The sequence below is a fragment of the Amphibalanus amphitrite genome, unplaced genomic scaffold, assembly GCF_019059575.1.
Source record: "Amphibalanus amphitrite isolate SeventyFive unplaced genomic scaffold, NRLGWU_Aamphi_draft 001525F_arrow, whole genome shotgun sequence".
Lineage (NCBI taxonomy): Eukaryota > Metazoa > Arthropoda > Thecostraca > Balanomorpha > Balanidae > Amphibalanus > Amphibalanus amphitrite.
The window spans coordinates 54,198-76,021 of record NW_024883018.1 but is presented as its reverse complement, the minus strand read 5'-3'; the positions used below and the strand labels follow the sequence as shown (position 1 = coordinate 76,021).

The following is a 21,824-nucleotide window of genomic DNA, read 5'->3' as shown; positions in this document are numbered from 1 at the left end:
GGCCAAGGTTGTCAGAATGTCTCCAGTGTGACATTTGATACGAATGATATTTACATATGATGTCAGCTTCAAAATGCCAAAGAAACGGTAATGACAAAAAAACAATTGTCAACAAAAATCGCAATACACAAAGAGTAGCAATCAACCTTTTCCGTAAAAATTAAAAATGACCGTAGCATTCTACGCTTCACTATCCCTACCCACTCGGTCCCACAGTTGTGCTGGTGTCACGGTCGCCCTCCCCACTCCGCCACCCTCTTCCCCCACTCACAGTTGGTCACTTGCGGCGAGCCGGGTATCCGTGATCCGGACGTCTTGACGATGCTGCCCACCCGCGATCGGAAACGGTCCGACTCGGAGAAGTCCAGCCGGCCAAAGTTGAGCGCGCGCGCCACTGACGGACGCGCTGGAGACGAGGGAGGGAGGTCAGATCAGGAGGGGCGAGGAAGGATCACTCGGCACTGAGGCTCCGCCTGATACCGGGTCAAATGAAAAAACTGTTTTCGTTACGTACCAGTATAACGCCTTTTGGGGCGACTAACGGAGCGAGCGAGAGGGTGGCCCTTGCACGTGCGAAATTGCGAGGGGGTACCTCCAACTGACTTGTGCACGGCACCCTACTAACCGGTCTCTAGCGATGTGCCAAATTTGAGCACAATCGGCCCAGCCGTTCTCGAGATCTGGAAGCGGCACCCTGCACGTGCGCACGTGCAAAATGGGGCCCAACTGACTTTTGCACGGCACCCTACTAACCGGTCCCTAACCATGTGCCAAATTTGAGCGCCATCGGTCCAGCCGTTCTCGAGATCTGGAATCGACCCCTGCACGTGCGCACGTGCAGCAGCGCCCCCAACTCTGGCACATGGATATGCAGTGCCTAGTGGGTGCCTACCTACATGCCAACTTTCAGCGCAATCGGCCAAGTAGTTACCGAGATATTGCAACAATTACAAAACGGACACCTCTTCGTTTTGCACGTGGCACGTGCATAAGGGGTCACCCACATGCATCGGGAATAGTCCAATACTTGGTAGAAGGAATGAAGCTATCCCACAAAAATTACCGCATGTAAATCGGTCAAGTGGTTGCTGAGATATAAGCCTCGCAAAAGCGTGACCACGGCCGGCCGGCCCGCTCATACTCAGAAATTTCCGTTAATCTAAGGAAAGACTACGCTCGCTTCGCTCGCTCCGTAAAAATTAAGACTACGTGTCACGTGAATCACATAGCAATTTTCAAATAAACCGATAAAACAGCACATTACGCTGGAGTCCACCGCACTCTAGTTGTGATGGTAACTTAACTCACCGGCTCGTCCGTCTGGCCGGGAGGACTGTGCCGAGCGGCTGCTGCCCAGCGAGGAGCACGACGCACGGTCAGCCTCTGTGAACACAGAGGGGTCACAATCAGTGGCAGGTGAGGGTACAGAGGACTGTGCCGAGCGACTGGCTGCCCAGCGAGGAGCACGACGCACGGTCTGCCTCTGGAGACAGATACAGAAAAGCGCAGATGATCAGAGACAGACGGGGCAGGGGTACTATAGAGGACTGGGTCGAGCGGAAAGCACGAAGCGCAGATTCCCCCTGTAGACACAGCGACTAAGTCGCCGCTGTATCACATACCTAGCATGGTGTGTCCGAGCGACTGGCTGGAGGCGGCCGGGTCGCCGCCGTATACCGTACCCGTGAACCGTACCTAGCATGGTGTGTCCGAGCGACTGGCTGGAGGCGGCCGGGTCGCCGCCGTATACCGTACCCGTGAACCGTACCTAGCATGGTGTGTCCGAGCGACTGGCTGGAGGCGGCCGGGTCGCCGCTACCCAGCTGGGACGAGGAGCCCTTTCTGTCGGAGCGGCGCGGACCGGCCCGGAACTCGGCCGCCGCTAGTACCACGTTCCTGTGGGGATATAGAGAGGGGCTCAGTCAGACGCAGCCGGTGACATAGAGGGGGAGACAGTAAGGCTCTCCGATCGCATTGCAGCTGTAACTGAGTTTGTTCCAGAGGACCATGCGTACCTGGATTTGCTCTGCTTCAGAGCTGGCGGCAGTCTGCACACCTGAATTCACTCTGGACCAGTCTCCCTAGCAGCTGCAGCGTCTGAGTTTGTCTATGAGGGACCGCCCGTACCTGAGTTTGCTCCAGATGCCCGCTCGTATCTGAGTTTGCTCCAGATGCCCGCTCCTACCTGAGTTTGCTCCAGATACCCGCTCGTATATGAGTTTGCTCCAGATGCCCGCCCGTACCTGAGTTTGCTCCAGAGCAGGCGTCCCATGGCGATGGTGTCGGTGGGCCACTCCGACTCCAGCACCGCCTTGTTGTAGTAGCCGTAGGTGAGCGCGTTCGGGTGGATGCCCAGCTGTTTCATCTTGTACAGCACCTTGACAGCCAGCACAGGCAGCTGGTGCTGGCCGCACAGCTGCATCATCACACGGTAGCACACCTGTGTGTAACACAGAGCACACAACGGCGTCAGTATCCGACAGCACACATCACACAGCACACAGCTGTATTATCATACGGTAGCAAGTGTGAAAAACGGGTGTATACACAGCTCGGTTATATTCAGGACATATCGCCCTACAACAATGCCATGCTTAAAATCTCGCTTCAGCATGCCCATTAAAGTCCGATTATTTTCCTCTCCGTATCCCCGGTTACCAAATACCAGGTTTGTGTCTGATGCCGACCCACCTCGTCGACGCTCTGGTTGAGTATTTTCTGCATGACCACCATGATCTGGAAGGCCTCGTCCATGGCTGCCTTGCTGTTGTCACACACCTCCACGTAGCTGGGCAGGTGGACGAACCACAGGCTGCAGCACAGACACACGGCATGAGGAGGTTAGTCTTCGTACACATCCTGCAAACGGCTCAGTCGCGGCGGCAAGGCTCGAGACATTTAGATCATAGGCCCCGGCTTAGCCCACCTTTCAAGGCGTTCAGCCCCTGATAGGCTTGTCTATTTAACACTTCAGACCGACTTCGACACTCCCAGTGAGCTTACTGTATTCACCAAAACCTCACGCCTCAGCCTCTCAGCACCCCACCTCTCTCCTCACTCAGCCATCCCTTCCAGTCCCCACGCCGCCCTCTCGTCCGGCTCACCTGAAGCACGTTCCGACCAGGTAGCGGGCCCACAGGGCCGGCGTCTCGGCCTGTTTGAGCGCCTGTTTGCGGGCCGACATGACCTCGTGTTTGGTGCGGCGCACCAGCGGAGAGGGCGCCGCCGCGCCCGAGGCCGCCAGGCCGGCCAGCTGCGCGGCCGAGCCGACGGCCGGCAGCGGCCGCGGCAGAGCCTGCAGCGAGGTGGCGCGCGCTAAAAACAGCTCCCGGTGCAGCTCTCCAAACTCCTGCCGAGGGAGGGGGGGGGGGGAGTCAGTGAGTTTAGGAAGAAATAACTCTCCAAACTCCTGCCGAGGGGGAGGGGTTCAGGTCAGTGTGATAGAGGATTGGGTTGGGCGAATGACCACAGACTGGGAAGGGGTCCGTTACAAATGGCTGACCATGTTAACGACATTCGCATAGAATCTTGTTTACCATGTGTCGATGGGGAATACCTAAGTTTTCCCACTCATTTTACTTTACTTCAAAGTTCAAACGTGGTAATTACATCATTCGTCGAAATAAGCCTACATAGTGAAATCAGAGTCCATTCAGATCACAATGTCCGATTATAAGCACACGAACTTACGTGGTAGACGAACTGCCTGCCCTCCATCTGTTCCGGGGGCGGTACGAACACGGTCCTCTCGCTCTGAGGGGTCTCCGACTCCAGAAGACGGCAGTCAGGAGAGTCCAGGTCCTAAAACATCCAGGGGAGGCAGGTCAGCGTAGCATTTAACAGGTTCAGTCTGAAAGATACGGCGACCGAGCGATACCAGAATATATGTATGACAAATTATTCGCACAATAAAAGAAAAAAATAACAGCAGAAAGGTAATATACATTGACAAAAATTTCATTTTCAATAAAACAATTACAAAGACACGTCGGAAATCACATCCGGAGGATGAATATGAACTACCTGAGCTCAAGCATTTGAAACAGCAACGTTCTATGCCGATCTCACGCAAAGTACAGCAGAAAGGCATGTGCGGACCTTTGTGGCCTTTCTCCTTGAGAGGGCGCCAGCCACTCACCTTGGCGAGACACTCGTCAAAGAAGACGTGGTAGGCGTCCTTGTCGGAGACAAAGCTGCGCTCCTCGATAAACCTGATGAACGACTGCGTCGTCGTCAGCATCTGGTAGAACGGCTGGTACGCCTTGTCCCGAGACTTGAGGAAACCTGCCAACGGTAACGGCCGGGGGTTAGAACTACCAATTATAGACTACTGGTACGCCTTGTCCCGAGACTTGAGGAAACCTGCCAACGGTAACGGCCGGGGGTTAGAACTACCAATTATAGACTACTGGTACGCCTTGTCCCGTGACTTGAGGAAGCTGCCCGGAAGTTTCCCACAGCCCACTTTGTTTCCAGTGGGTCATCAACGAGTCCCTGGGAGTAATTGTTCACATCCCGTCCGTCCGTTACCGTCGAGGTTGAAGAGTGAGCTGGGGTCGGTGGTGCCGGTGGTGGGCTTGGACTTGATCGGCTTCAGGTACGCCTGGTAGCCGCGCAGAATCGTGGCCATGAACCTGCCATAAAGAGGGAATATCAGTTACGGCGGGTGATCATAGCTCAGACAGAAAAGGATGGTGCTAAGGTGATGGGAAAAGTAGTAAAGACCGTCTCAAAACTGCATATCCATTACGAGTTGCACATAGAAGGCAGATGCCAAGGCTCTTTCTTGGATTTTTTGTGTGTGTTTTGAAACGACCATTGTACAGTCACAGTGCCGCCTTGTGCGGGAGCCCACCTGAGGAATGCCTCCTGGATCTCGATCTCGAGCTGGTGTTCCATCCTCTGCACCCGCAGGTCCATCTCCGGACTGCCTCCCTTCACCTGACCGCGGGGGGGGGGGGTTATACCAGGTCAGAACGGCACGATACGAATCAGCAGCTAACGAAAATATACTGGAATATGAATCCCAGACGGGCCAGAACTCGAACTGAGACCAGATTCCTGATATCAAAACAAAACTGATGCCACAACTGAGCCACTCAGCCATCATAAAACTTCACGTATCTCACCCTTTTCCTGGACATGGAGTAGAGCCGGTCGAACACGGCTTCTAGCGAATGGCGCAGCTGCTTGCAGGCCTTCTTCGGCAACAGCTTGGTGACCAGGTGCCGCTTCTCCTCCGCCCTGTGAGCGTACGGTCGGTAAGGAACGGGTCAGGCGCGGTCACAGAGCACCGGGACAGCCACGGACCTTGCACTCACGAGATCAAGTCACCATTTAACAAGCTCTAGGTAAAAAATACATACCGGCATTAGCTAAACAGCTGGTAAAAGTAGAGAAAATTATTAACCAACTGCGAGATGGTTAACCTTGGTTAGACTCAGGTCTGAATGAAGTGAAAAACTAACAGGAATCTTTTTTTACGACCATCCCTAAACGCATCCCGGTCAATTTTCTTGCACCACACGATAGCCAATGCTTGCCCCAACATGCATGGGATGAAAGAGCCGGGTGTAAAAGCAAAGCACAATATCTTGCACGCGCCGCCGTAAGGAGCACTTACACGAAGATGGTGTTGGTGTCGAGGTCGACACAGGTGACCTCCGGCGGCGGGTCGTACATGTCGAAATACCGACTGTCGAGACCGACCAGAAACGGTACCGGCGCAGACAGGATGTCGGCCAGACCCAGCGGACACAGCGGGATGTACGGACACTGCCACAGGCACGGGAAGATCATCTGCGAACAGAACACAGCGGGGTGTACGGACACTGCCACAGGCACGGGAAGATAGATCATCTGCAAACAGAACACAACGGGATGTACGGACACTGCCACAGGCACGGGAAGATCATCTGCAAACAGAACACAACGGGATGAACGGACATCACGGCCACAGGCACGGGAAGATCATCTGCAAACAGAACACAGCGGGATGTACGGTCTACGGACACTGCCACAGGCACGGGAAGATCATCTGCGAACACAACACAGCGGGATGTACGGACACTTCATCTGCGAACACAGCGGGATGTACGGACACTGCCACAGGCACGGTAAGATCATCTGCGAATTGATAAAACCGGTAAGTGATGACCGTCCTACACAAACAAACATATGAATCAGGCAGCGCCACGAGATGCCCCTTAAATCGGAACGGGCAATATTCATCGATAAACCCATGAGACTCGACAAAGATCACCCGGTAGAATGTAGATCCATCCTATGCTTCGGTACTAGCTAAAAATAACATCATCCCCAATTTCCACACGCTGATCAGAATAGACCATCACAACCCCAGCCATCTGATTACCATGGAGACGGCCTCTGAGGGTACCCCCTTACCATGGAGACAGCCTCTTAGTGTACTCCTTCCTTACCATGGAGACGGCCTCTGAGGGGGTACCCCCCCCTTACCATGGAGACGGCCTCGGCCACCCTGGTGAGTACGTCGGGCCGCAGGCTGTGCAGCAGCAGCTTCTGCTCCGTCAGCGTGAACAGCAGCACCAGCAGACTGTTGTCCGGGCCCAGGTTCTTCAGCAGCTTACAGAAGCTGGCGCCGCTCTGGGGCAGCGGAGAGAAGTACGGCTGGGCGACCACGATCGGCGCGCCGCCGTCCAGCTGCACGTGCACGTACGGCCGAGCCACGGAGGGGAACGGCACCTCCAGCAGGATGTGGCTGATGTACCTGGACGGGGAAGAGGCGGGCGTATGTGAGACGGTGAGAGGTGAGACGGTGGGAGGTGAGACGGTGAGAGGCGAGACGGTGGGAGGTGACGACAGAGGGCCTTACCGTATTTACATACACATTGCTGGTGTCAAATAACTGTTTTCCGTGTAAGTGAGTGTTCATATGGAGTGTTCGGTCTTCCCTCTCCTCGGTGTCTCCTCCTCTGTCCACTCCACTCTCCCCTCTCCCCACCCACTCCCAGCTGCATCGCTCCCTCCCTCTCCCCACGGTCCGCACTCTCCCTTCTTCTCACCTCTCGAGCGGCACGGATGTGGGCCTGCCCGAGATGGCCGTCTGGTGCAGAAACTGCAGGAACTTCTCGAACGTGTCGAAGAAGGGCCAGTGGGACAGCACGCCGATCGACTTGTTGGCGTTGACGGAGATCTCGGAGGGATGGTGGGTGTCGATGCCCAACTGGAGGCGCTGCTGCTCCGTCAGACGAGAGTCCGGGTAACGCTCGTAGAACGTGATGGAGCTGCCGTACACCTGCCGCGGAGGGGTACAGAGTCACCACAGAGTCACTGGGGTACGGTGCCACCAGAGTCCGGGTAACGCTCGTAGAACGTGATGGAGCTGCCGTACACCTGGCGCGGAGGGGTACAGAGTCACTGGGAGTGGACTAGCCGAACAGGCGGCTCACACATCGAGAGTGGCATACTGCAGGCGACCGCTTTACGGAAATGGCTGGAGAACAAACAAAACCGTTGATATTCAGAGCGACACGGACACCATCATTGAAGCAAAACGAAACAATCTAGCTTCTACTCAATAGAATCGGTAAATTAATAAAAAAGCCACTGGTGACACAAACTGTAATAGAAACACAAGCATCCCGTTTCCACCGGCAACGAGTTATCAATATGTCATACTGCATGACGTAGCGTAACATCAACACTACACTAAAACGTGTGGTAAAATACCTCCGATAACCATCCCATTATCTATCGGCACGTTGTTGAACGATGAGTGGAACCGGGCCCGAGTGCTGCCCCCGCGGCTGATATCGCTCAGACGGCCCCGCCCCGGCGAGGGGCGGCTATCGGTCACACCTCTATCAGACGGGTTTTACTACAGGCCCCACGGTAAGCGGAGAGCGCCGTCGGCCAGTACACGACACCGCGCGGGGTGGGTGATAACTCGATACACACCAGGAAGTGCCATCCGAAACCGATGCCGCCACGGAGCCTTGGGAACGCGGGCTAGCTGGAATAATTGAATTGTTTGGAAACCATAGGCGAAATTTAGAATTGTGAAGAACTGGCAAAACTGCCTCATTATTTCTGTTTCAACTTTGGATGGAGACATAATGACATTCAATATTCCACCACCGCGTTCAGGGTTCACTCGTTCAATCATTTTAATCAAAATTTTCGTGACACATCGAAATTATCGGCGCCAGCACCGCACGCCCGACTGACCTGAACTACAGCCGACCAGTCCACCAAATAAACAACGAGCCAATAACTGCCGCTCGGCAGACAGCCGTCAGCCGCACAGGCAATCACCACTCGTCGAAACTCAATTTCGCCCAATCCAGCCCGGCGGCGGCGTTCTCACCTTCTCTGCGCCGTCTGCCACGGTAAAAACGAACGTCGAGAAGACGGGTTTGGGCGTGGCGGCCTGCGAGGGCCAGCATTCGACTGTGGCGCCCATGGGCAAGCAGAACATGGGCACTGACTCGGGCAGCGGGAAGTAGGGACGGTCCTCCAGCGGGAACCGGCCCAGCAGACCTGAGGGAGACGGAGGCAGCGGTCAGAGCAGGCACAGACCACTCGTGTGCGGAATTAAATAGTACGACGGAAGAGGTGATAGAACATATGAAGGTTGCTGTGTTCCAAGAAAGACGATAAAACATTACGTTCCCGAATGACATTCAGAAATAAATCGTCAACAAAAAATATATCAAAGGAAAAATCGACACAACAGACGGCGCACCTGGCTTGTAGACGACCCGCGTCGGTTGTCGCATCGACTTTTTATAGCAGATGTAGACGTCGGATCCGACCATGCCCTTGTTGAGGGTCTTCGGTATGATACAGTAGGTATGCGGCGGTACCTGGAGGGACGGTAATACAGTCACTACACCGACTCAGGAGAGAGACATGTCAGTCACGATCCGGCAGACATGGGCCGGCGTGCGGCGCCGACCCATTGTGGGCATTATTAGATAAACGAGGCGGATCACTGACTGCGCGTCACCGGGCTGATACATGGAGTCAACAGGAAGGGAGCACGGCAGCGGGGGCGGATAACGGAGCGGCTAACTCACTCAATTCCTTATCTCTGCCGCGACAGCCGACTTGATACTCTCAGGCACAGCGGTAGGGCAATAGTGACCTCACACGCACCACATGTTGACGGTACTTGTCAGAATGATGATCCCTCTCTACATTCCACTTGAAAACATAAGAGAATCTTTCATATCACTACAAGCGGGCTTACCGGCCTCTTGTACCATTATAAGTTTAAAAAATATATGTCTCATCTAATCCCCACTGTCCACCGTTTATGGACACGACTATTGTGGTATTCACAACCCATTACCTTCCGTTAACGCAGCGGTTTCGTTGATTAACATTGCGTCTTGTCTCACATACATTTTATCCTCTTTCGGCGATCATAACAAACGCCACAGCTTTGTACATTTAGCTACACTTCCTCTCTTTTCCTGACATTCACCCACGCGGCTCTCTCACCTCGCCACTTCTAACCCTGCTCACCCGTTCCCGTCTCACCTCATCCTTTGTGAGAACGATGACGCAAATGTCTGTGACGACCAGCTCGTTGCAGGGCGAGGAGTCGGACGCACGTCTGTACGTGATGTACGTGCGCGCAGTGCTGTTGTTCACGTTGGCTATCCGGCCGGTGGGAGTGAACTCGACCACCTGCGAGTCGGGCATCACGTACTCCTTGCCATCGTACAGCACGCTGAGGGGAGAGAGAAACGGTGAGACGCGCACTGCCGGGGGAAGGAAGGGGTGATCGAGGAAGGAGATAGAGGAGGCACAAAGGGGGAAATATGGGGTAAAAATAGAAACGTCCGGGTTCTGTCGCAGGGAATGAGTCAATCGGAGTTCAGCCCTCTCAAGGACAAGGTGCCCAAATAACGATGGTTTACGACTAGGTTACTGCCAAAATTAATGAATGGAAGCCGGCGCTAAGCAAAAAGCCTATCAAACATCCACAAAAAAGGCTGACACGTTTAACCAGGAAATCAGCGTGACGGAAGACGACGATTGCGAATATTTTATCGGCGAGGGGTGCTAAAATACGCTGAAGAATAAAAAAGTACCTACGCAACACTTAATTAATGTCAATTAATAGTAGCGAGATTTCTGAGTGAATTGATTCCTTTCAATTCGTAGTCGCGACCCACAAGTTCAAACGGTCTCGTTGTGAGATCGGACTTTTCCCGCAGGCGTCTCCTACAATAGACCTAGAGAGTGTGGGCCTACAATAGACCTAGAGAGTGTGGGTGTCCACAGCGCGGCGGTTACCCCATCAGACCCACCAGACCACGGGAGCAGCGAGTGTGGACTGTGGGTGTCCACCGGCGGGGAGGGCCAATCCAATCTGACCCCCGGGGCCCGCGGGAGCCGGACGTCAAACGGCAGCCGCCGCCGCCGCGCGGCTCATCCGACCGAATTATACAATCAGGCCCCGAAACGCGGCGCATCCGCCGAGCTCCCGCCCGGCGCGGCCGGCTGGGGCCGCCCACTCGGCCGTATCAACTCGGCACGAGCCCGAGTCAAATTACTGTTATCTAAACAGCGGCGGCCTCGGGTGATGGCCGGTCGTCTGCAGCGGTAGATAATGCCGTCAGGAAACTCGGATCCTGTCGGCGCCGTCTCCGGGCAACGCTACCACACGTTACCAAACACCCGGCCAGCTGGGCGGTCCGGCGGCCGCACGACACAGCGTGGAAAAACGAGCGGGCCGAGCACGCCGGACGCGGGAGAAAGCGGCCGATCCCGGAGTCATGCCGCAGGAAAACGTGCAGTGTCGGGGCGGCAACATGTCAGACCCCACCGCCGCTCGGTCAGCCCGGAGATAGCCGTCCCGGCCGGCTGCCAGGGTGTGTGACCGAGCTCCGATTGAGACAGATCACGTCAGTGACGACATGACTGACGGTATCGAATTTCCAGACGAACCGCGTGACTTGTCTCAGCTGCAGGCGATTGAAAGGTATCAACGCGACAGCGAAGCGCCGTGTCTATTGCGTTTCCGAGGTCAGCCGGGAGCGGTGCGTCAGCTCACGACGCAAAAACAGAACAGAGCCGGCGATATCGATTAATCAAACGCTCCAACAGGCCGGCCGCTGACGGGTTCCGACAAAGCAAGGCATGTATCTCTTTGCCGGTAAAACTAGCGACAAGCATACTATTCTAACATGTCACGCTTGTACATTTGTGTCTATTTGTGACTTGTGTGTACTCAGGGTCACGCGCTCACCCCGGCTAAGAAACTAACCCGATGTCCACGAGCGGCGGTTTGTCCCAGCCGCGTTTGTAGCAGAGCAGCACCTCGGGACTGCGGATGCTGCCGTGGTTCAGGTCGGCCGACAGACCTGGCGACACGAACACACGCTGTCAAACGTAAACACAGGCACGTGAGCTGCAGAGCCGCCCCCTGACTCACGACCAGATGTCGGCAGACGGAACACATGTGCTCAGTGATGGCACATAAATGTACATTATGCAGACAAGATGACATCCCGCTGCATTCCGAGGCTAGCCAGTTATGGTCGTAAGCCAGGCTATCTCATACCCGTGAAATGTCAAACCCCTGCAAAAACGTAGCCCTTTTCTTTTTACCCTTCTGACATCTGGCCCAGAATAAAAACGTGGTAGGTCACGTTAAACAGCCAGCCGTTCATCACCAAAATGTATCAGCCTTCCCCATAATGCACCCTACCCTCTGCCATTCTCCCCCGGTCCCGCGGCCCCATAGCGCGGCCACCGACCTGTGGGCGTCTTCTCGATGCACCGGTAGCCGGACGGCACCGGCTCCTCGGACGGAAAGATGACGGCCACGTCCGTGATCGGCGCATAGTTGTGGGACGGTTTGAGCGGAAAGTCCTCGAGCGGCGCGTCCAGCTCACACAGCTGCTCGGGCAGCCCGCAGTGGATGAAGTAGTCGGCTACCTGGCGGTCGGGCGGCACGTCCATGGCGACGACCGAAGGCCGGACGCAGCCGCGCGCGCACTAGCGACGCCGCCTCACCGAAGGATGCCTTGGTGGCTAGATCCGGTGAAGACTGGATGAGCCACAGCCGAAAACTTCTGCAGTCCCTCACTAGTCACTGATGAGAGGGCATGGTGTTGAGATTCAGGAGAAAGCGAGCTGAAACAGACAAATGGCAAAATACCATGTCAGCACTGTGGAGCAATGAATGCTTTCACATTAGCAGAATTAACATAAGTACCTATGTAATATGAGTTGTGAACATTGTTAATGAGACTAAAAAATATTCTTGCAAAACAACATTGCAAAATGTTAATATGCCTCAGTGGGCTGATTTATCCATAGATGTCACAATGCATTTTATTCACTGTATTACATGATTTTCTTTAAAGATGTACCTATTACAAAATGCAGGCTTTTCAACTCAAGGTAAAATTAAATATCCATCTGAATAAACGACTCCATAATTCCCTTCCCCTACTAAGGACATGCAAACTCATTCCAAAGTAAATATTGTTGTTGCGGCGTTCTACGTGTCGTTAACCCATGCCTTTTCCCCTGGCAGGGTCCCCCGCATGTGAATGCTGCATGTGACCCGAACTGCTAACGCGTCTGGAGAAAGTTGGACATTGTGTTGCTCGGCGTACCTACCTGGAAAGAGTACGTTCCTATTTTTCTAGTCATGTGCGCTGATTAAGTTTGTGTATAATCTAATCGCCCTTGGTTAATGGAAAACTGATTTAATCCTGGCATTATGCGTACGTATTTGTATTTGTTTCAGACATCATGTTGAGTTGACTAAGATTTATTCATATTGCTTGCACTTGGTGTGAACAAGTATGTGTGCATTTATGCAGTCAGAGTGGCGCAATCTCGCTCAGGCAACATTTTACATTGTTTTCTGTCTGGTGTGATTGACAGGTTTTTTACGGTCAGTTGGTCGTTACCAACTTCTCTGCTGCCACACACGCACTGCTGACAATAGATGTAGAAAGAAACGACCCAGTTGTTTATTCCCAATGTGTCAGTAGTGACGAGACATTGCTAGTGGTGGCGGAGGCCACATCAGTAAAAAACTCTTCCTCTTGCCAGCAGCTTAGACCATTAACTAACCCATTAACAAACGTTGACTTCCAGTCTCCAGACCCATGTGCGTTGTCATATCATCCTTCTTGACATCAGTAGTTCGAAACTGTCTCTGTCATCCACTAACTCCCACTGATTGAAAGCAAGGTCACCAAAATGGCAGAAGGTGGCGAACCTGCTGATGGAGTTGACCGTCTCACATCCCGTAGTGGGAGGCACGTCACACTCACCGAAGAAGGGAGGCAGTTCCAGATCGACACGAAGGAAAAGAAGTACCAGAGATGTGTGAAGGAGTTGAAGAGAACCGGTGTCGATATCATCAAGAGTCTGAAGAGCTCTGACGAAGGCGAAGAAGATGAGACGCTCAAGGAAGCGTACATCCAATGGAAGAGAGCCTACATCAGTCTCGTTCAAACAAACAGTGAGCTGCTAGTACTCCTTTCAGAAGGCGAACGACAAGAGCGTACAATGAGGCACCAAGATGTCATGAATGACATGAACACGATGAAGGAAGAGATGGAAGGGAGATTGGAGCCAACCCACAAGACACAAGACGCACAACCATCGATCTCTCTCAAATCTTCAGGAAGTTCCGTTCGGGCGAAGATAAGTCTAATGCACCTTGAAGATGCCCAGAAGCGAGCAGAGCTGGAGGCCAGGACTGCTGCAGCAAAGAAGCGACTGGCGATCGAGCGTCAGCGACAGGAGCTGGAGTGGAAAATGCGAGAGCTGGAATTGGAGACCGAACATGACATACTTACAGCAAAGAAGGAAGCTCTGCTTAAGTTCGAAAGGGAAGAAGGAATGAGCGAGTCGGAGCACCCTATTACGAAGGGCGAGACAAGAAGAGAGACCCCTAGTGAGGAAGAAGCGTCTCATGCTGCAAGAACCAAGGAAGAACCAGAGGTACAAAAGGAGGTCAGCGAATCAACCGCCACTGAAGTGCTAGCGAGTCTGGTGAACGTCCTCAAAGACCAGGGCAAGCAAGGCCGCCTGCCCATGATCGAACCTGGTGTGTTTACCGGAAGTGTTGACAAGTTCCCGATCTGGCTGAGAGCGTTCGAAACGTACGTGGAGCATCGGACCTCAAGTACAGTGGAACGCTTACACTTCCTCAGCAGGTACACCGATGGTGAAGCCCACAGTGCTATCGCCGGGTTCCTACATCTACGGACAGCTGATGCCTATATCAAGGCCAAAGAGAAGCTCGTCTCACGGTACGGCAACGACTTCCTCGTGGCTAGCAGCTACTTGAATCGACTGAGGGAATGGCCCATAGTAAGATCGGGGGACAGCAAAGGACTCCAGCGACTCGCAGACTTATTGGAGCACTGTTTGATGGCCTCCGCTGCCCTCCCAGGCATGCGAGCTCTGGACGACCCGCACACCATTCACCTGGTGCTCAAGAAGCTCCCTGCCTACGTCACTGACAGATGGAAGCGGCTTGTGGACACCCGTGTCTACGGCGCTACCCCGAGCTACCCGACTTTTACAGACTTCGTGGAGCTGGTGGCCACGGAAGCACGCATCGCCTGCGGACCTGTGAGTGTGCAAATGGAAGAGAGTCTGCACACAAGAGACCCGAAGCAGGCGAGAGGAAAGGTGCATACTTTCACGTCAAGCACCGACAACCCCTGTGGAGCGTGCGGCCATAAAACCGAGGAGCGTTCAGTTTCTAAAGAAACCACGACAAGAAGCAGACGTCCTTGCATCATCTGCGGTGAAGATCACACTGTACATGCCTGCAAGAAGTTCATGGCCATGAGCCTCGAAGACCGCAAGGTGCAGGTGTTGAAGAAGAGACTCTGCAGAGGATGTTTGAAACCAGGCCATATGTGGCGCGATTGCCGGAGAAGAGACAAGTGCGATAAGTGCTCCAAGGCGCACCCAACGCTCCTCCATGACGAAGCGCTCGCCAAAACCGCTAACGCTCGCGGTCACAGTGAGACTGAGAACAGCAAGCCCACAAGAGGCGAAATGCAAGCAAAGGCGTCTTCACTGCGATCCACGGTCCAGAACGTCGAAGACTGCAGTACCTCTCACTGTCACACAATGATTGTTCCAGTAAAGCTGTACCGCCAGGATCAGCCCGAGCGTAAGGTCGTCACGTATGCACTGCTCGACCCGCAGTCGGATGCGAGTTTTGTGACTGACGCTCTCTGTGACGCCCTTCATCCAGAAGCCACCGAAGTCGAGCTGGAGCTGAGCACCATGAATGGTCGCAAGATACTGAAGTGCATGTCGACGTCAGGACTCGTCGTCGAAAGCCTGGAGAACGGTGAGAAGGTAGACCTTCCCACTCTGTATTCACGCCAGGAGATCCCAGCAGATCACACACTGATACCCAGACCTGAAACATGCCTCAAGTGGACGCACCTTCACCAAGTGGCAGACAAGATTCCCGTGCCACAATCTGACGCGGACATCGGACTCCTTCTGGGCGTCAACTGTCCGCGCATCATCAAGCCCAGGGAAGTCATCCCAGGAGAAGAAGACGATCCTTGGGCTGTGCGTACTCTTCTGGGCTGGGGTATAGTAGGACTCATCAGCAAGAGCGAACCGAAGGGATGCTTCTACGTCGGCTCGGGTGATGAGCGCAAGAAGTTGTGTCACTTTGCCTACCGGACCAGAGTCAAGGATGTCAGCTTGCGAGAGGTTCAACAGGTCTTCGACAGTGGCTTCTTTGATCAGAGACAAGAAAAGGCGATGTCCCAAGAAGACATACAGTTTGTCAAGGTCATGACAGAGGGCATGCACAAAGAAGAAGGAGGCCACTTCGAAGCTCCCCTTCCGCTGAAAGAAGGCCAGTCAATGCCAAACAACAGAGATCTCGCAGAAGCCAGACTAGCCCAACTGAAAAGAAGACTCCTTCGAGACGACAAGCTGAGAACTGACTACGCGGCCTTCATGAGTGATCTCTTCCTGAAAGGATACGCTGAACCGGTTCCGGACGAGGAGAGAGACCGTGACGGCATGGTCAACTACGTACCACACCACGGTGTGTACCATGAGAAGAAAGGAAAACTGAGGGTCGTGTTCGACTGCAGCGCACTCTGCAAGGATGACTGCCTGAACGCTCGTCTTCTCCAGGGACCAGATGTAAACAACAGCCTCATTGGCATTCTCGTGCGTTTCAGGGAAGCCCCTGTGGCGTTCAGTGGAGATATCGAAGGCATGTTCAACCAAGTGCGCGTCAACCCTGAACACAGAGACCTGCTCCGGTTCCTCTGGTGGAGCGACGGAGATCTCGACGAGCAGCCGCGAGAGTACCGAATGTGCACTCACCTTTTCGGGGCTACGAGCTCTCCAGCAGTTGCACTCTTTGCTCTTAAGAAGACAGCTCAGATGTACGGAGAGGAGTACTCACCCGAAGCTGCGTCCTTTGTGGAGAGGAACTTCTACATCGACGATGGAGTGGCTTCGACCAAAACATCGGAGGACGCGGTCCGACTGATACGGGACGCGGTGAGTCTGTGTTCGAAGGGAGGATTCAACCTCCACAAGTTCATCTCCAACGACAGAGACGTTTTGAAAGCACTGCCGGTGTACAGTTTGTCGAAGAGCTGTCAGCTGGCACTGGACGGAGAGACGCCTCTCCCTCTTGAACGCGTGTTGGGCCTGAAGTGGGAGACCGAGGAAGACTCGCTGTGTATCGACGTCAGTTTTCCCAGCAAGCCAGCGACGAGAAGGGGTATTCTGTCATCAGTGAGCGCGATTTATGATCCCCTTGGATTTATCAGCCCATGCACTCTCGTGGCGAAGAACATTCTCAAACGCCTGTGCGTGGACAAGTACAGCTGGGACGACACAATTCCCGAGGACATGGAGGAAGAGTGGCGTTGTTGGAAGGAAGACGTTGAGCTGCTGTCCATGCTCAAGGTTCCCCGCTGCTTCGTCTCAGAGGAGCTCAGTGAAGTGAAGAAGTACGAAGTGCATCACTTCTCGGACGCGAGCTACGATGGATGCGGCCAGTGCTCGTACCTCAGGACCGTCTTCAAGGACGACAGGATCGCCAGCTCGCTGATAATGGCGAAGTCCAGAGTCACACCCGTGAGAGCGGTCACCATCCCGAGACTTGAGCTGGTTGGTGCCGTTATTTCTGTACAAGTAAGCTGCTTTCTCAGAAGCGAGCTGTCAATCCGGGACTATGAGGAATACTTCTGGTCTGACAGCCGCGCAGTTCTCGGCTACATTCGCAACGACGCGAAGCGATTTCACGTGTTTGTAGCCAACAGGATCCAATACATCCGACAGCACACAGAGCCTCGGCAGTGGCATTACATCGAGTCAAAGAACAACCCAGCGGATTTAGCCTCCCGAGGAGTCGGCGCGAGAGAACTGTTCACCAGCAACCTGTGGTGGCATGGTCCAGAACTGCTTACAGCAGATGTCAACATCCCCGATACAGAGCAGGAGTTCATCGTCCCAAACGACGATTCAGAAGTGAAACGTTCTTCATACCGGACCACGGTCTTGAAGTCCTGTGAAGACGACGAGGGAAGGATCTCCCAGGAGGCGAAACGAGGAGACACTGAAGGTGACGCCAAAGGAAAATGTGAGGGGGATGCAACCAAACCAAATAGCGAGCTCGACGAAGAACAGAGAGTTGTATCCGGTGAAGATGACGACGTGCCCCCGATATCCAGTGGAGACCACTCGCTCGCGAAGCGCCTCGGCTACTTCTCCAGTTGGCACCGAGCAAAGAAGTCGGTAGCCTTGTGTCGGCGTTATATGACCATCTTGGCCAGCAAACCAAGTCAGAATCGAGGCACGACGGACGTCAGATCGTACGTGCCGGTCGAACGAATGACCGTAGACGACCTGATGCGAGCAGAACAAGCGATTTTGAAATCTGTTCAGAAAGAAGCGTTCACAGAAGAGCTGAGCCTGCTGACGTCACAGCAACAAGAAGGAAACTACGAAGAATGTGGACGCGAAGAAAATGCCAAAGAGAAGGCAGCCAAGAACAGAATCACGGGCAGAGACAAGTTTATAAAACGCAAAAGCCCGATCTACAGACTGGATCCGTTCCTCCGAGAGGACGGACTGATTTGTGTCGGAGGGCGCATGAAGAACAGCACGCTGTCAAAGGAGGTTGCCCACCCGGTGATCCTCCCAAGAAAGAGTCACGTGACCGAGCTGATCGTGAAGGCGTGCCACGAAAACACGTGCCACGGTGGGCGTGGTACGACACTCAACGAGCTCCGTGCGGCCGGATATTGGGTCATTGGTGGTCGCCGCGCGGTAAGCAGCTACATTCTAGGCTGCGTCACGTGCAAGAAACTTCGCGGAAGTCCACGGATGCAGAAGATGGCGGATCTGCCACTTGAGAGGACTGAGCCGGTGGAGCCTTTCAGCCATTGCGCGGTCGATTGTTTCGGACCTTTCTATGTCAAGGAGCGGAGGAGCCAAGTGAAGCGCTGGGGTATCCTCTTCAGCTGCCTGGCATCCCGTGCCATCCACCTTGAGACCGTCTGTTCCCTCTCAGCAGATTCCTTCCTGAACGCGTTTCGGCGCCTCGTCTGTCGAAGGGGTCCCGTTCGGAAGCTGTTCTGCGACAACGGGACGAACTTCGTCGGAGGCAAGAACATGTTGGAGGAGGCGCTGAAGGAGGACGACCACATCCGAATCAGAGGAGAGCTGCTCAAGAAAGATTGTGACTGGTTCGAGTTCAAATTCAACGTGCCACAGGCAAGCGCCATGGGAGGAGTTTGGGAGCGCATGATCAGGAGCGTGAGGTCAGTTCTAACTCCCCTCATCGTGGCCCATGGCCACACGATGGACGACGAGCTACTCCGGACGTTGCTGGTGGAGTGCGAGGCGATCGTCAACAGTCGTCCGATCTCGTACTTCAGCGGAGCGTCGGACGATACGCTCCTGCCCCTCAGCCCCAATCAAATACTAACACTGAAAAGTAGAGTAGCAGTACCTTATCCCGGTAGTTTCTCCCAATCCGATCTCTACGTGCGTCAGCGCTGGAGGCGTGTCCAATTTCTGGCGGACCAATTCTGGCGGCGCTGGAGACGGGAGTTCCTGCCGACCCTGCAGGAGCGGCAGAAATGGGTTCATCGGTACCCAAATCTGCAGCCTGGAGACATCGTCGCCGTCATCGACGACGACGAGCCGCGCTCGCGGTGGCCGCTCGGCCGCATCACCAGTGTGTATCCGAGCGGAGACGGCCTGGTCCGCAAGGTGTGCGTGCGGATCGGTTCTACGAACTACGATCGACCAGTGAATCGTGTGATTCTACTGATTGGCGACCGGGATGATTCCCAGTCGGGGAGCAAGAACTCCCAGTAACTGACAAGTGCCGAATGTGTAAGTTCGGCCATGTGTGAGAAAGGCGACGGCACCGATCGAGCGGTGACCTTAGTGGTACTCGTAGCAGCGTACGGCGACCGTAATAGAACTAGTGCGGTCGATGCTCCGACATCTAGCGGTGTGACGGAGACGAGACGAGCGTGTGAAACGCCAGTGTGCCGCAGAGTGCGGACGTCGGACGATATTTGCTGTTACATTAGATCATAAGGCCAAATAAGCTTGGCATCTCGGGAAGTCCCCTATTGATTAATTTTGGTTTCTAGATTGTAAGAGTGAGATAGCACGAAATTTGTGTTACACAAATTTGGGGAGCCATGTTGCGGCGTTCTACGTGTCGTTAACCCATGCCTTTTCCCCTGGCAGGGTCCCCCGCATGTGAATGCTGCATGTGACCCGAACTGCTAACGCGTCTGGAGAAAGTTGGACATTGTGTTGCTCGGCGTACCTACCTGGAAAGAGTACGTTCCTATTTTTCTAGTCATGTGCGCTGATTAAAGGGACCCTCCCACCTTCAAAAAAGTTAATGAATTGGCTTGAAAGTGATGTCGCTCGGTTCAGAAAGAGCAAAAACGAATATCTACCAAATTTCATCGAAAAATATTCACCGGTTTTCAAGATATTATACTTTTACTTTTGTTTACTTTTTGGGATCTCCGCTGTTCCTAGCGACTTTATTTGAAAGTGCGGCATTTGTTGCGCGCAAAGCAGCATATACCACCACGTGCTACAAAACGTTTTAGTCAAACATTAAACGGACGTTCGAAAGCCTGATGACGTCATCAGATTCCCACAATGGTTAAGAGATAGGGACCACGCTGGTCCCACCCTGCAAGTAAAGGGAAGAAATTTCTTGAACACCATAAAGCTGCGGGGGTTGCGACCAGGATAAATGGTGGTTTCTGAGCCTGGCCGCAAACTTGGCTATCTCAACTCAAAACTAATGTTAAGGTGGGAGGGTCCCTTTAAGTTTGTGTATAATCTAATCGCCCTTGGTTAATGGAAAACTGATTTAATCCTGGCATTATGCGTACGTATTTGTATTTGTTTCAGACATCATGTTGAGTTGACTAAGATTTATTCATATTGCTTGCACTTGGTGTGAACAAGTATGTGTGCATTTATGCAGTCAGAGTGGCGCAATCTCGCTCAGGCAACATTTTACATTGTTTTCTGTCTGGTGTGATTGACAGGTTTTTTACGGTCAGTTGGTCGTTACCAACTTCTCTGCTGCCACACACGCACTGCTGACAATAGATGTAGAAAGAAACGACCCAGTTGTTTATTCCCAATGTGTCAGTAGTGACGAGACATTGCTAGTGGTGGCGGAGGCCACATCAATTGTTCAAAATTTATGAAAACATTCACACACAAACTGTGAACTGACCCACTGCCACAATGAGTATGTAGCAGGTATGTGCATGCATATTATGTGTATATATGTATGTGTTATGTGTATGTGTATATACTACATACACAATGAGTGTATGTAGTAGGTAGGTACCTAGGTAGGTATCTCCTATTCACTGAAATAATTAAAAGTGATGACTTCTTGTACTGTCACTGTTGCTAATACAATATACTATATATACAATATACAATATACAATGTTGCTAATAAAAAACATTGCACAAATCAAGAACAATGATAGAGAAAAATCAAGAGCACACATGAACAAGTTCTTTATGAGGTCATATGCACCAAATGATTGACATATTTAGCTATGACATAGTCTGAGTTTTAACCTGGTATGATAAAGAGAGATTATGGTTCCAATTAGGTTTATCTGCCTGACCAAAAAGAAAACATTGAATAGGTAGTGGATTACATGAATATGTCCCTGAAGGTTTGAATAAAACTCAAAATCCTAAAATATTTAGAACAACACTTCAAACAAAGCAGAAAACACAATCAGCCCAAATAGACGTTCTTCTGAAATTAATAAATATAACTCAGGTCATATTCTAAAAAATATCACACATGTCAACATCAATGGAAAACGATTAAGACTTTACGTCACAAATATGGTAGGGACTACGAGACTTATAGCACTGAAACAGCAGGACGGAACCAGTAGAAGGTACCAAGGTGTATTGTGTGCGCATGCCTAAATTTATGGTGGTAGCTTGCATGCACATTTGAAGCCACTCAGAAGGTTCATCAGAGTTGCTGCCACCTCACAACTCACCGTCAGGTCTGTGGACAAGGGAAGTGCTTTTGGATTCAGATTGTGAATTGTGGTGAAATGCCAGAAACCACATCTAAGAAGTCACAACAAAGCTATATCAAGTTGCCTTAAATGCACAATGCATCCTGCAATTTAAACAAAAAAATCGATTATATCATCACAGTTGGCCTACCTTTCGCGATTCAGCCCACATATTTTTGTAAAAAAAAATATTCCTTTTCTCGAGTAGAAAGATATATCTGCTCACTAACCTTACAAT

General features: G+C 52.7%; 1 protein-coding gene across 5 annotated transcripts in view; it reads right to left on the bottom strand.

Moving 5' to 3' along the window:
* Nucleotides 1–21,824, bottom strand: part of LOC122373627 (DENN domain-containing protein 4C-like) — a 34,201-nt gene that overhangs the window by 10,413 nt on the left and 1,964 nt on the right. The window contains exons 1-20 of one of the 5 annotated variants that reach the window (XM_043351894.1): nucleotides 21,738–21,770; nucleotides 11,754–12,132; nucleotides 11,261–11,357; nucleotides 9,526–9,718; nucleotides 8,726–8,846; nucleotides 8,348–8,520; nucleotides 7,044–7,276; nucleotides 6,478–6,748; nucleotides 5,624–5,799; nucleotides 5,130–5,244; nucleotides 4,856–4,941; nucleotides 4,531–4,634; nucleotides 4,139–4,284; nucleotides 3,691–3,801; nucleotides 3,105–3,349; nucleotides 2,692–2,812; nucleotides 2,244–2,440; nucleotides 1,769–1,896; nucleotides 1,309–1,383; nucleotides 272–406 (exon numbers count right to left, since the gene is read on the bottom strand). In XM_043351894.1, coding sequence (XP_043207829.1) covers nucleotides 272–406; nucleotides 1,309–1,383; nucleotides 1,769–1,896; nucleotides 2,244–2,440; nucleotides 2,692–2,812; nucleotides 3,105–3,349; nucleotides 3,691–3,801; nucleotides 4,139–4,284; nucleotides 4,531–4,634; nucleotides 4,856–4,941; nucleotides 5,130–5,244; nucleotides 5,624–5,799; nucleotides 6,478–6,748; nucleotides 7,044–7,276; nucleotides 8,348–8,520; nucleotides 8,726–8,846; nucleotides 9,526–9,718; nucleotides 11,261–11,357; nucleotides 11,754–11,958 — 2,932 coding nt within the window. In that variant the 5' untranslated portion in view covers nucleotides 11,959–12,132; nucleotides 21,738–21,770. Of the gene's footprint in view, nucleotides 1–271; nucleotides 407–1,308; nucleotides 1,384–1,768; nucleotides 1,897–2,243; nucleotides 2,441–2,691; nucleotides 2,813–3,104; nucleotides 3,350–3,690; nucleotides 3,802–4,138; nucleotides 4,285–4,530; nucleotides 4,635–4,855; nucleotides 4,942–5,129; nucleotides 5,245–5,623; nucleotides 5,800–6,477; nucleotides 6,749–7,043; nucleotides 7,277–8,347; nucleotides 8,521–8,725; nucleotides 8,847–9,525; nucleotides 9,719–11,260; nucleotides 11,358–11,753; nucleotides 12,133–21,565; nucleotides 21,771–21,824 lie in introns of those variants that run through there. The other 4 variants (XM_043351895.1, XM_043351898.1, XM_043351899.1 and 1 more) reach the window with 4 other exon arrangements.